This window comes from Mustelus asterias, chromosome 17, assembly GCF_964213995.1.
Source record: "Mustelus asterias chromosome 17, sMusAst1.hap1.1, whole genome shotgun sequence".
Classification (NCBI taxonomy): domain Eukaryota; kingdom Metazoa; phylum Chordata; class Chondrichthyes; order Carcharhiniformes; family Triakidae; genus Mustelus; species Mustelus asterias.
In genome coordinates this window covers 60,311,439-60,326,004 of record NC_135817.1, presented here as the reverse complement: position 1 = coordinate 60,326,004, position 14,566 = coordinate 60,311,439, and the positions used below count along the sequence as shown (strand labels likewise).

At 41.6% G+C, this 14,566-nt stretch overlaps 1 protein-coding gene across 1 annotated transcript in view; it reads right to left on the bottom strand.

Annotated features, from left to right (window-relative positions):
* The window catches only part of sonb (SON DNA and RNA binding protein b), a 51,500-nt gene that overhangs the window by 24,143 nt on the left and 12,791 nt on the right, over nt 1-14,566 (bottom strand). The window contains exons 3-5 of the mRNA XM_078232791.1: nt 9,233-10,513; nt 8,444-8,601; nt 7,840-7,974 (exon numbers count right to left, since the gene is read on the bottom strand). Of these exons, the coding sequence (XP_078088917.1) occupies nt 7,840-7,974; nt 8,444-8,601; nt 9,233-10,513 (1,574 nt within the window). The remainder of the gene's footprint in view (nt 1-7,839; nt 7,975-8,443; nt 8,602-9,232; nt 10,514-14,566) is intronic.

The window sequence follows — 14,566 nt, the reverse complement described above, 5'->3', positions numbered from 1 at the left end:
TCCATTTACCAGAAACATTGTGAAAAAATTTGATCAAATGTGAAATATAACTACAAGTTTACTCTCGGTATCTGTTAAATTATTACAACAAATGTTCTGCACAGTGAATTAAGGGTTTAAATACGTCTGTAACCATATAATTAATGTGGGTCTCATGTTCAATCCGTGGTTTGTACTGTAAGAATCTCAGACAGGACAGGAGTTGAAGAACTATATTTCATTTTAGTATATAGAGGTAAAAAAGGAGAATTTTTAAAAACCAAGACTCCCAACCTGCAGAAAAGTATACTTGTATGAAAGTCAGGCAAGGATGGGATCAAACTTGCTACAGATGTTCTCCATGTGCAAAGGATCAAGTTCAAAATTCCCTTCCTGGGCCTAAACTTTGGAACTGTCGGGTTTCAACCAAAAACAAAGGACTAGTCTCAAAAATGTTTCTGTGCCTTGGTACAAGTTAAATTTGCGATTAGATGGCAGTATGTGATTATAGCAAATTGTATCAAAGACTTTATAATAGGAAGAGAAGTTTCAAATTGCATTTTGTTGACCACAATGTATTTCAGTTGATGCGCCTCAATGTTTTAGAATTAGAAATTGCACCTTGTTTACTTATCAGGAGTCAGCTGCCAATATCACTACTCAACAGAGCAATATCTAAACTTTAAAACCGTCATTCCTTTAAAGTTGATTATTACATTGCCGAGCTTTTTTTGTTGTTGTTGTATTGTTCTCCCCATCACCCTCAAGAGAACGATACCTGCTGGCGCACGGTTTCATGGATGCTAAGCATTGTCCAGTTCATAACCCAAGTGCCCATTTACCAAGTGAGATGTCTGGTGAATTTCTGCTAAAATTCAAATTAGACAGTCTTTAGTGATTTATATAGCTTAAAACTGTAATCCTACCCCCAACAAAAGCCACATGCACAATCATAGAATCCTACAGTGCAGAAGGTGGCCATTCGGTCCATCGAGTCTGCAATCCCACCCAGGCTCTATCCCCGTAACCCGACGTATTTACCCTGCTAATCCCCCTAACACTAAGGGGCAATTTAGCATGGCCAATCAACCTAACCCGCACATCTTTGGACTGAGAGAGGAAACCGGAGCACCTGACGTGGGGAGAATGTGCAAACTCCACGCAGTCACCCAGGGCCGGAATTGAACCCAGGTCCCTGGCCCTGTGAGGCAGCAGTGCTAACCACTGTGCCTCTCGCATGGAAAACAAATTTTTAAAATGAAGTGTACAAACTTTTTTTTATAGAATAGACTCTGGTTCCAAACCTCAAAATGAAAGACGCCACTATATAATTTATATACAAATATTTGAATAACTGTCTTCCAGCATTTTGGTTGTGAAATATTGGAATAAAATAATAATGAAGACTATGTCTAACTCAGCTTGAAATTGTGGCCAATATTGACACTGAAGACTACTTCAAACTTGACTATATCCTTCAAAATAACTAGTTGGCAAGAGCATTACCTCATCTGGCATTCAGCCACGTATAGCAAAATGTCCCAGCTTCTTAGTTGCTATGGTTATTCCATCTCAGTCGCAGAAGTGTGATCATTGGCAAAGGTGCGCTCCCCCATCATAGCTGGGGCTCGTGACTGATCAATGTCCAGTACACCTGCCACAAACCACACTATATAAACAGCATCAGACTTGCCAGTGCTGCTTCCACGACGCAAATAGTCTGACACGATCTCAGCTTACACTTGAAGAATGTGTAGCCACACACCAATGGGAGTCAGTGTTTTCAGGAGAGATGGGGAGGTGGGGAATACAAATTTAGTATAATTAACAATACTGGGGTAAGTGCTCTGTGGAGATTTCTATGGTGCTGAAAACCATTTTCAAAGGAACTCAATCATTCTCAAGAGCATACATGACTGCAAAACCACCTTTCAAAAAGAATGAGAAAACCATAGCCCTATTTAAAAAGTCAACAGTACATTTAAAAAAGACTAAACAAAATTGAACTGAAAATTTTGTCTTCCCACACGGAGAAGTGGAATATAGTGGGTAAAGAAAATGAGAAGAAAAAAACATCTTCGTGGTCTCTGATAGCTCAGTGTAGAAATGCACGACATGGTGTGATATCAAGCCATACAGCCCAAAGTGCCAAGTTATCGTAGAATAAACAAATGACACAGCACAAGAGATGGCCACTTGGCTCATTGTAGCTGTGCCAGTTCTTCAGCAGAGGTAGTAAATTAATCCCATTCCACTGTACTGAATTCAAAAATCAATTAGCATCAATCAGCAGCGATTGAAGGCGGCAGCTCACCACCACCTTCTCGAGGGAAACTAGGGAAGGGCAATAAATGCTGGCCGAGCCAGCGGCGCCCATGTCCCACGAATGAATTTTTAAAAAATTTCCTCTTAGGAAAATAGAAGTTAAAAAATAAGTGCTCCCATTTTTGATTGCCATGTCAGCTGGAAGTGTGCACACATGGACATAAAGAAGTAGGAATTGAGCCTGTGGAAGCTTCTCCTATTCAAGTAGGGCACCAACATTTAAACGCATGAAGATTCTTGCTTAGGCTAGCAGTAAAGACTGAACCCCAATATGGACCACCGTCTTTTGGACAGGAGTGAAGAGGGAAAGTAAGAAAATAAGTAACTACAAACCAACATATCTTAGTTGATATTCAGTGAAGGTAAATGAATTATAAATGCAGCAAAAGTGGTGAGATGAAAAGAGGGAATCTCATATCAAAAAATGTTAATGGTTTAGCCTGGACAAAATTAAAAGGAAGTAATACCCATCATTTGTTCCACATGATTCAATGGGCAATATCGTATGTAATATGGTATAGACAGCCTTTATCATTATTACCAGGTTTGATTACTGTATGTGCTCTAAGCTGTAGCAAAATTGGCATGAGCATCCCCAAGTTAGGAAAACGAAAAATACCATCCGATTACTAAACAGTGATCCTCACTGGAAAGTGAGTCTGTGGATGTAGACTGTGGACAGAAATTCCCCGAGACCAAAGGATACCATTAGATAAAGCATTAAATAAACTAAGTCAATATGGACCTGTGGATGGACATTCTAATCACGAGGAAAACTTCCTTCATCCCCTACACCACCTCACACAAACCCTTCAGGCAGCCTATAATCAATTGCAGCTCTGAAGTAAAACGATTGGCAAGATTTAGTGGGATACCAGACCAGGTATTTTGAGAGAATTAATTAGAATATTTTGCTGTCATATGATATGCAAATTACTGTCTGTCTGCCTGGTTTAATGTGATGTGGAGATGCCGGCGTTGGACTGGGGTAAACACAGTAAGAAGTTTAACAACACCAGGTTAAAGTCCAACAGGTTTATTTGGTAGCAAAAGCCACACAAGCTTTCGGAGCCTTAAGCTCCTCAGACCTGAAGAAGGAGCTTAAGGCTCCGAAAGCTTGTGGCTTTTGTTACCAAATAAACCTGTTGGACTTTAACCTGGTGTTGTTAAACTTCTTACTGGTTTAATGTGACCTGGATTGTTTGACCTAAACAAATCCTTGGTTTGAGATTTGTTATCTCATTGTACCTACAATCAGTTTTTAAAATAGGAAAAATGCCATTGCTTCTTAAATCTGAAGCCAACTGACAATTCCATTATCCATTTTTTAAAATGTTGCTTGTAAGAAGAGTGCCGTCTTTAGTATGATTTTTTTGAAAGCTTAAAAATATTTCTCCTTTATGCATTTGTTTTCCACTTAAATGGTGATGCTCTCAGATAGTATAGTTTCAATTCCTTCAAGCCTCCTTCTATCTCTTGTAACCTCCTCTCACAACCACTTGATCCTTATTTCACTCTTGCCTCGTTACATCTTGCTTCGTGTGCATCTTCACTGCACTCACACCACACCATCCTCACTTCAGTTCATCAATGGCAGCCACGTCTTCAGTTACCTCAATCCCACCTCTTGGGGTTTATTTCCTGACACAGCTCTGCCTCTTTGCTCTCATCCTTTAAAACCCTTCTCAAAATGCAAGTCTTTGATCAAGCCTTCAGCTAACCCTCTTTCATATCTTTGGTGTCCATTTTCTGATTATGCTTCTGGGACATTTCACACCCTTTACAATAAAGTTACTAGTTAAATGCAAAAATGTGTAGGTTAGCCATGATAAATGCGTGGGGTTATAGGGATAGGTGGGGTTGGGGGGGGGGGGGGGGGGTGGGTGGGTAAGATGTTCTTTTGGAGAGACGGTGCAAATTAGATGGGCCAAATGGCCTCCTTGAGCACTGTAGGGATTCTATGGTTATTTGGCATGATGAGATAGAATGGTGTTTACCTTCCAAACTTTAGGACTGATCTATTAGATTAGAATGGTCTCTTCCAGCCTCATAAATTACTGTGTAGCTATGATTGCTGGCTTATTGAACCATGCACCAGACTGGAATAGCACGCTCAGAGAGGTGGGGGCAGAGACAGTAAGAAAATTAAAAGAACTATAATCACAAAATATTAGTGTAATAATTTTATTACAGAGGTGACAGGTCAAATGACAAGTTCTGGAATGAGAGACACAAAATCAAAAACTAGCGATGTCAAACAATAGCTAAAAATGTATATTACACATTGATGAATATAGTAAAATGAAATCTTTTCATCCAGCAGCAAGACAAAAAGCTCAAACACACACCGGGAAACTACAGACCAGATCATGTACTGTTCCTGGCTGAAGTAGCACACAAGTCTTTTGCGGGATCATGAAATTGCCTCTTCTGACGTTAGCTGAATTGCAGTGCCAAGGTCTGCATCAACGTTAACGAACAATACAGCTTGTAACGAAAGGGAAGAATCTGCACCTATCCTTCTTGGGATGCTTGGGACAACTTCCAACAGTTGTGGAGTTTGGAATAAGCTACTTCTACTTATCCCAGTCTAAATGGTGGGAATTGATGAATAGGCATCTGAAGGAGGACTCCATTTTAGATGCTTTATTTTTCCAACCTTGAGGAAAACATGCCTGAAGTAGTCGATCCACTGCTTCATCAAAACAGAGCACTTTCAGAAAAAGAAAGAAGTAAGTAACGAATATCTGGTGCTTCAAGTAGACTTCTCTGAAACTACATAACCCAGCACCAAATGAATTTCAATGTGCTCACTGGAATCAAGCTTGGACCACAATCTTCAATGTTGTAGACATAGCACCTGCAAAAGCTTTCTATTGTGGGTAGCTGGATAATGGTTTAAATACTGGATTCTGGGGGGATGGCAGAAAAACATATTAAGAAACAGTTTTGATTCAAGAATATAAGCTTTTACTCACCCCCACTGCCCCTCCAATACTTTTCCCATCTCGCCTAAAGGTATCAACTCAGCGAGATATAGTTCCAACGGTTATTATTATTTATCAGAGTCACAAGTAGGCTTGCATTAACAGTGCAATGAAATTACTGTGAAAATCCCCACGTCGTCACACTCTGGCACCTGTTCAGGTACACAGAGAATTTAGCATGGCCAATGCACCTAACCAGCACGTCTTTCGGACTGTGGGTTGAAACCGGAACACCCAGAGGAAACCCACTTTGACACGTGGAGAATGTGCAGACTCCACACAGGCAGTGACCCAAGCCAGGAATCGAACCCGGGTCTCTGGCGCTGTGTGGCAGCAGTACGATCTTTCCAGTCCCAATATATGACATCTAAGTGACCGTTCTACATGTGTAGCCAGCTCAGGGAATTACAGCAGTTATTTTCAACAATACAATCTGTCTCTCGACAATATTAGTGCTTGACCAACTTTCCAGGAGTCACTGGACAGTGATCATGAATGAGAATCATGACCTTTTTTTTGTCCTTCTCCATTCCAAGACTCCTAGGTTTAATATATTGCACCTCCTGCCATTCCAGCTGAAATCAGCTAGTTTAGCATGGACTGTAAATCAGCCTGGCTCTTCCTAGTCCAGATGGCTCATTAACAGATCCTTCAAATATCTACTTACATAATCCTAAGAAAAATCAGTCAATAAACACTTCAGTGACCTTGTGAAGTCTCCAATTAGTCAATAAATCAGATGGACAAAAGCAAAATACTACAGGATGTTGATATAAATAGGTGCACTGCATGTAATTCAGTTCTCTCTAAAACTCAAACAGCCTTTGAGGAGGCAAAGCTTCAACTCAGTACGGCTCCAACCTGTGCTACGAAGAAGCCAGTGGCTTTTCAGGGCAGCAACAGTAAAGTTAATAGGAGAGACAACTAGCAAAACTCTGTAGTTGAGTGAGAATAGGTTAGGGAGATTCAGAATGGGGCCCTGGCCCTGACTGCTCATGGAAGAGAGCAATGGGATGCAGTTTTGTTTATTTGTGTCACAAGTAGGCTTACATTAACACTGTAATGTGAAAATCCCTTAGTCACCACACTCTGGTGCCTGTTCGGGTACACTGAGGGAGAATTTAGCATGGCCAATACACCTAATCTGCATGTCTTTCAAACTGTGGGAGGAAACCGGAATGCCCGGAGGAAACCCACACAGACACAAGGGGAACGTGCAAACTCTGCACAGTCACCCAAGGCCAGAATTGAACCGGGGTCCCTGGTGCTGTGAGGCAGCAGTGCTAACCACTGTGCTGCCAATAGTGGGAGGGGGAAAGAGAGGAAACAGTGAAAAGTCACAAAACAAGAATCAATTTACTCTTGTAGAAAAACATTTTAAGTTTCGGATATTTTACTAATAAAGTTAAAGCATTTAATTACCATTCAGCATCTGAAATTTTCGGGAAAAAGAAGTGGGTGGCTAAGCTGGCATAGACAATAAGGCAGCTGTCAACTGATGTTGTACAGAGTGACAAGTTATCGTCAAAATTAACTTTAAATAAGGACATAGGATTTTATAATGGAAAAACTAACAAAGCATGTTAAAAACAAAAAATAGGGAATCAAGTAATGTAGAAAGGAAGTGTGCAGCCAAAAACATTATATATAATTGATTTTGAATGTTTTACAAAAGCATATTTATGCAATGAAGTCTGTATTCCTTGCAAAATGCTCTTAAATATCCATAGTATTAGACAATTAAGATCGGTAAATTTTGAAGATTTCTTGCATGGGTTAATAGACTTGAAATGTTCCAGCTTTTGTTACAAAAAAGCTACCTCATGACCTGCCTGAAACAACCTTGGTGAAACACTTTTATTGTGTTCAGTTGTCACTTTCACTGTACACATTTCAGGGTTAACTCTCCAGTAGGGGAAATTTCTAGCACAATGCAAATACTTTCCTAGCAAGTGTTCCCTTAAGGAGAAGCTCCATGCTGGCAGTTCAAAATTGGAAAATTTATTCTTAAGCAGTATTACTGCATGCTGGTCTTGAAATTGCATTTTTAAAATCCCACTCCCAACAAATTTCCTCCATCGCCTGAAAGTACTTGGTTATGTTGCAGTATGATTCTTTGGACACTAGCTATGTTAAGGCACCATAAACAAGTGACGGCTCCTCACATCTGATTCCGCTGATTATCAGCAGGCCACATAACTGCGAAGGGCACTGTACTAAGCCCAATCCTGTTCTCACCCAACATCCACTTGTCCACATTCCAGTAGGATTAGCAGATCACGGAAGAATCTGGTTGTTTTTTTACACTATACACCATGAAGATGCTGAAACGCCAATGGTCAGCCTAGCTGAGACTAAATAATTGCGCAATAACTGAAATTGAAACTTGGGACTTCCTGGCATGCATGGCTTCGTGCTACAACTGACCTTGTTCTCAACGGCTAGGCAACTGAGGAAGAACTATCCCTGTTTATTACCTCAGTAGCTGATCATATAGAAAATAGCAAAAAAGCAACATCGAAATAGCTCGCAAAGATAGATTACTTACGTTTAAGCTGAAAGAAATGGGTTTCAGTTCATTAACTTTAATTGGTTGATTAATAAATGATTCATCCTCTTCAGAAGCATGAGGCCCATTACCCAATTCACTATCATCATTGCTCTCAACAATTTTCTTGCATTTCTGAGGAAGAAATATCCAGATAGTGCACAAAAAGATAAATATAAACATGGAAAAACAAACAAATCTTATGAAAGATATTACAATTTGCCACCAAGGCGAGGAAAAATTGCACAGAGTCACCGGGGTGGGTGGGGGGAGGAGGTGGGTCAGAGTGGGGGAGAAAGGAGGTGGACCGGAGGGGGAGGAAAGGAGGTGGGTCGGAGGGGAGGTGGGCCGGGGGGGGGGGGGGGGGGGGGAGGAGGAGGAAGGGGGGGGGGGGAGGAAGGAGACGTGCGGAGGGAGGGGAAGGAGGTGGGCGGAGGGGGACAGGGGAGGTGGGTCCCAGGGCCACTGCTATACACAGCCAGCTCAGAGGCACTTTGGCAAAGATGTAGCAATAGGTCATGAACTTTCCAGTGCTTTAAGCCACAGGTCTGTCAAAAGCCAAGAAATCAGAATGCAAAAGATTACAATATAAAAAAATATTTACCTCTGTGAGTTCTTGTATTGACGAGCAACCTATTTTTTTGGTGATCACATGTTTAACAAGGGGCACAACAGGTTTCAGGTTTGCTGGCAGGGGTACACCAGCTCTGGCACACATGGCTGCAGCATTGGCTTTTGCTATTTCTAGCAACTGTGCTTTATCTGAAAGAAATAACAGATCCTCAGTATGTTTTTGGTTAGTTCTCGAGCATGATAAACTTACAATTTTGATCTCCTTCCCTCAAAAACAGTCTTCCTCAATGTGGTAAATTACAATTATTTTAAAAACAATTGTTACCAATTAATGAAAGCTTCAGAACAGCACAAACTGCAAGGTGTCTAATTTCCAATATAAAGGAAAGGGTCCACTATCAACTCATGGCCCCTCAAGAATGTTGGCTTCTAGGACTGAATCCAGCAGATGCTGATGGTATCGCTGTCCCACAACGAGGTATACAGATCTTATCTGAACAAAAGTAGAGCAATGCCAGCACAATTGAAGTGGTTTCTTCCAAATTGTGATCAATCAAACTGAACTGCCACAAAAACAGCCAATGTACAAAGGGAAAATATTCACATGGTGGCAGTAGGGGAGCAGTTGCTTAAGTTGGGGTACACTGTTAGGGGGTGCAGACAGAGTTTGTTTTAATATAAAGCACTATCACTTAATCACCAAGTAAATTTTAGCTCTTAGATTCCCATCATGAAAAAGTCAATCCCAGCCAGTCCTTGAAAAGAAATCATAGCAGTGAAGAAAACTACGACACATGTAAAAAAAACAGCTGCATCTTACCCAAGTCTGTGAGGCGTTCAGGCGTTCTGCTGGCGCTCTGTCTCCTTAAAGGAGATCTGGATCTCCTCCGCCAATCAGGTGACCTCCGTGTCCTCACAAGCCTACTCTGGTATGCTCTTGAACTTGACTGATGGCATCTCCTGTCATTGGACCGTGATCTAGGCCTTGGTGAGTGCGATCGTTTGGCTCTGGATCTTAATCTCACAGGAGATCCTGAAGGAGTCCTACTCCTGTGTTTTGAACGTGAACATGACCTAGAACAGTGCCGTGATTTTGACTGCCATTTGGTCCTTGTTACAGAGTGTGACCTTGACCTACGGTGTAACCTTGAAGGAGACCGAGATTTCGATTTTGACTGTTGTTCGTTCCTTGCTATAGAATGAGACCTAGACTGTTTCCTTTTAGACTTGGGGGATGATTCTGTGTGTTTCTTCTGTTCTCTTGAGGTTGACTTTGACCGAAGTTGAACTGGTGAGAGTTGTTTCCTGGAACATGACTGATGCCGACTGCTTGAGCTGGAACATGATTTCTTTACAGGAGAATGTTCAGAGTGGGAATGCAATCGGGACTTGTGATGCTTCACTGACTCTGAATGAGATCGTGACCGACTTCGTTTTGTTTTCCTTGCCTCAGTTCTGGTCTTTTCTTCAACAGTCTGAGTAGATTTTGACTGTACATTGTCCAAGCCGCTGCTCTGAAACAACCTGGATTCTTGATTCTGTTCATCGACCAACGCTGCAGCCAACAATTCAGGATTGTTTCCAACTGTAGTACATTCCTTGCCAACATTTGTGTCAGCAACATTTTTCTCTTTGACATGTAAACTTTTGTTACAATTGTCCTGTAGCAATGGCTTCTTTTCAGCCTCAGAGCATTCTTCCCCAGCTCCCACCGTTGCAGCAGTATCTGTAGCAGCTACTTCATCAAATGTATTTTTATTTGACCGATTTCTGGAGCTTGTCAAAAGGGAGATATCTTTATTCTTTCTGCTGCTACTTTCATTGTTTAAAGGTGACTTTGACTGAGATTGCGATCGTACCTGTAAGCCAGACTGTGCTTTCAGACTCGAACGAGATCCTGAGCGAGACCTGGAGCGGTCCCTCTTTTCATCTTTCTTTCGCCTCTTCTTTTTCTTCTTTTTGCTTTTGTGCTTGTGATGATGCTTGTGTTTATGTTTTTTGCTTTTTCGTCTTGATGGAGTTACACTATCTTCTTTGCCACCCAAAGCTGGGGATTTAATTTGTTCCGTTGCTACACTTTCTGTAGTTAAATTCTCCTTATCTGAATAAAAAAAAAAGAAATGAAAATCTAGAAGCAATAGTTGACATAAATGTTCAAACTACAACATTGCTCTTTACCAAAAATTGGTGCATGTAATTTTAACCGAACTTTAATAAGGATGTGAAGACTTTAGAGAGAGTGCAGGAAAAGATTTATGAGCATGGCTCCAGAGATGAGGGACTCAGTTATATGGATAGATTAAAGAAGAAAGGATTGTTTTCTTCAGAGAAGAGACATTTGCAAGGAGATTTGACAGAGATATTAAAAATATTGAGCAGTCTAGACAGGGCAGAGAAAGAGAGAAACTGTTCTCATTGACAGGAGGGTCAGGAACCAAAAGTCACTGACATGCGGAAAAATGTATTTTACACAACGAGTGATTACCATCAGGAGTTCATTACCTGAAAGGATTCAGATTCAGATTCAGAATCAGATTCAGTGGTTGCTTTTAAAAGCACCCAAAGCAGGTGAGGAGGGCAGGGGAGTAGAACTAGCTAAATTGCTCTTGCAGTGAGATAGGAGGGACTTCGAATCATAGAATCCCTACATTGCAGAAGGAGGCCATTCGGCCCATCTAGTCCGCACTGCCAACAATTCCACCTAGGCCTTATCCCCGTAACCCCACACATTTACCGCACTAATCCCTCTAACCTACGCATCCTGGGACACTAAGGGGCAATTTAGCATGGCCAATGCTCCTAACCCTCACAGCATTGGAATGTGGGAGGAAACTGGAGCACCCGGAGGAAACCCACAGGGAGAACGTGCAAACTCCACACAGACAATGACCCAAGCTGGGAATCGAATCGAAGTCCTTGGAGCTGTGAGGCAGCAGTGCTAACCACTGTGCCGCCCATGATTTGATGGGCTGAATGACTTCCTCCTGGGCTGTAGCAATGATTCTATTCTATCTGTACATGAAATTCTCAGTCAGAAGAATGCCATATAAATTATATAACTGACCAAATCAAATGGATTGGGCATGCTGTGCTGTCCTTGCATCAACAATGTGTACCTATAAAGCACCTCTAATGTAGTTAAACATCCCAAACCTCTTAAAGACACACATTTATATAGAAAGCCTTTCACAACCTTCATTGCAGTGTTAATGTAAGCCTACTTGTGACATTAATAAATAAACTTAAACCTGCCAATTAAGTACTTTTCTGTTTGTAGTGCAGTTGCTATCGGGGAGACGATGGCTTAGTGGTATTATCGCTAGACTATTAATCCAGAAACTCAGCTGATGTTCCGGGGGCCCCAGGTTTGAATTCCTCCCCGGCAGATGGTGGAATTTGAATTCAATGAAAATAATATCTAGAATTAAGAATCTGCTGATGACTATGAAACTATTGTCGATTGTTGGAAAAACCCATCTGGTTCACTAATGTCCTTTAGGGAAGGAAATCTGCCGTCCTTACTCCTGTCTGGCCTACATGTGACTCCAGAGCCACAGCAATGTGGTTGACTCTCAACTGCCCTCCAAGGGCAACTAGGGATGGGCAATAAATGCTGGCAGCCAGCAACGCCCATGTCCCACGAATGAATAAATAAAAATCGCCATTGTAGGTTTGATGACAAATAACTATTATTTCAAAATCCAAATTCCTCTGTAAGATATGAAACATTTTTTTGTTCTAATATTTTAATTGCCTGATCTCTAGACTGGTTGAGTCATCAGATTTAACAGTAAACACATCACAGCACACAATGCCCAACAGTCTGCTGAAGTACAGAATTAAATTATGTGCTTGGGGGATAGGGCAAGCCCCACACTTGGAATTCTGACAATGGTTTTAATCTGACAGAATGCATCTTAGTGTGACTTCTAGGATTTTGTCTCGCAGTTGAGTGTGGTAATAGACTTCACCGGAGTAATTGTAAAACACTGGCTTACACAGCCAAGTTGAAACAGACATGACGCACAGCTTGGCAATAACAATTCTCAAAACTGGATATTCGCCTCCTGCCAAGGCATTTTGCTAAATTTTCAGCAGTGCTGATCTCAGCGATGCATCCACTTCCCAGTGTAAGCAGGTTCATCTCCTGACCACAGATGGATGTTACACATGTTCTCACAAGTTCCTGATGTCAATGCTAAATTGATACTTTTTTGAACGCAAGATTGAAACTATAGAAATTAACGTATCTCTAAAGATTTTCCAGAATATTTCAAAGCCAAGCTGCATAATAATTCTAAAAATCACGGTCAGCTACAAAATTTGGAAAGGAGTAAAGCATTGCTCTTCCATTTAGAGTCATAGCATCATTATGGCACAGAGGAAGCCATTCAGCCCATTGAGTCCATGCCAGTTCTCTGCAGCACCATCCAGTCAGTCCCATCCCTTCTCTATCCCCTGCAAGTATATTTCTCGCAAGTGCCTATTCAATTTCCTATTGAAATTACTCATCATCTTTGCTTCCACCATCCTTGGGGAATTCCACAGTAACTTCATTGCAGTGTTAATGTAAGCCTTACTTGTGACTAATAAATAAATTTTAACTTTTGTAAATAGATCCAGATCAATTAATCAGGGTTAGTTGGCATGGTTTTGTTGGGAAAAGGTCATGTCTTACTAATCTAATCAAATTTTTTGAGGCAGTAACAAGGAGGATTGATGAGGGTAGTCCAGTAGATGTTGTCTACATGTATTTTAGGAAGACATTTTACAACGTCCCCCATGGCAAACTGGTCAGAAAGATAAAAAGCCCATAGGATACAGGAGCATGTGGCAAGTTAGATTCAAAATTGACTCCATGGTTTGGTTGAGTGGGCGGAAAAGTGGCAGTTGGACTTCAATTCAGAGAAGTGCAAGGGAGAGAGCAAACAAAGCAAGGGAATACTCAATAAATGGGAAGATATTGGGAAGGGTCAAGGAAGTGAAAGACCTTGGAGTGCATGTCCACAGATCCCTGAAGGTGGCAGGATAGGTGGACAAGGTGGTTAAAAAATACTTGTGGAATGCTTTCCTTTAGTGAACAAGGTATCGAATACAAAATCAGGGATATTAAGTTGGAAATAAATAAAACACTGGTTAGGCCACAGCTGGGATTTTGCGTACAGTTCTGGTCACCACATTACAGGATGGACCTAGTGACGCTGGAGAGAGTGCAGAGGAGATTTACAAGAATGCTGCTAGGGTTTGAAAATTGCAGCTATGAGGAAAGACTGTATAGGCTGGGGTTGTTTTCCCTGGAACTGAAGAGGTTGACGGGTGGCCTGATTGAGCTGTACAAGATTATATGGGGCGAGAGTAGACAGGGAAGCCCTGTTTCCCCCAGCAGAGAGGTCAATTACCTGAGGGCATAGATTTAACATTGACTGGTAGAAGATTTGAAGGACATGAGGAAAAGCCTCTTCACCCAGAGGGTGGTGGATTTTTGGAATTTGCTGCCTGATTTAATGGTGGAGGCTGTAACCCTCAAATCATTTAAAAGGTATCTGGAATTGCACTTAAAGTGCAGTAATCTGTCAGGTTACAGACAGACTGCTGGAAGATGTCATAAGAGTTTTATAGCACAAAAAGAGGCCCTTCAGCCCATCGTTTCTATGTCAGCCGTCAAGGACCTATCCATTCTAATCCCATGTTTCAACACTTGGTCCATGGTCTTGTATGCTTTGGTGTTTCAAGTGCTCATCTAAATGCTTCCTAAATGCTGTGATGGCTCCCGCCTCCACCACCCTTTCAGGCAGTAAGTTCCAGATTCCCACAACCCGCTGGGTGAAATTTTTCTACAAATCCATTATAAATCTTTTAACCCTTACCTTAAATCTATGCCCCCTGGCTACTGACCCCTCTACTAAGGGGAAAAGTTCCTTCCTATCTACCATATCCATGTCCCTCCTAATCAGGCCTCCCCTCCACCCTCTCTACTCCAAGGAAAACAACCCCAACCTAACCAGCTGAAACACTCCATCCTGGTGAATCTCCTCTGCACCCTCTCTAGTGCAATCACATCCTTCCTATAGTGTGGCAACCAGAACTGCTCACAGTACCCTAGCTGGACCTAACGAGTGTTTTATACAGCTCCATCATTACTTCCCTGCTCTTA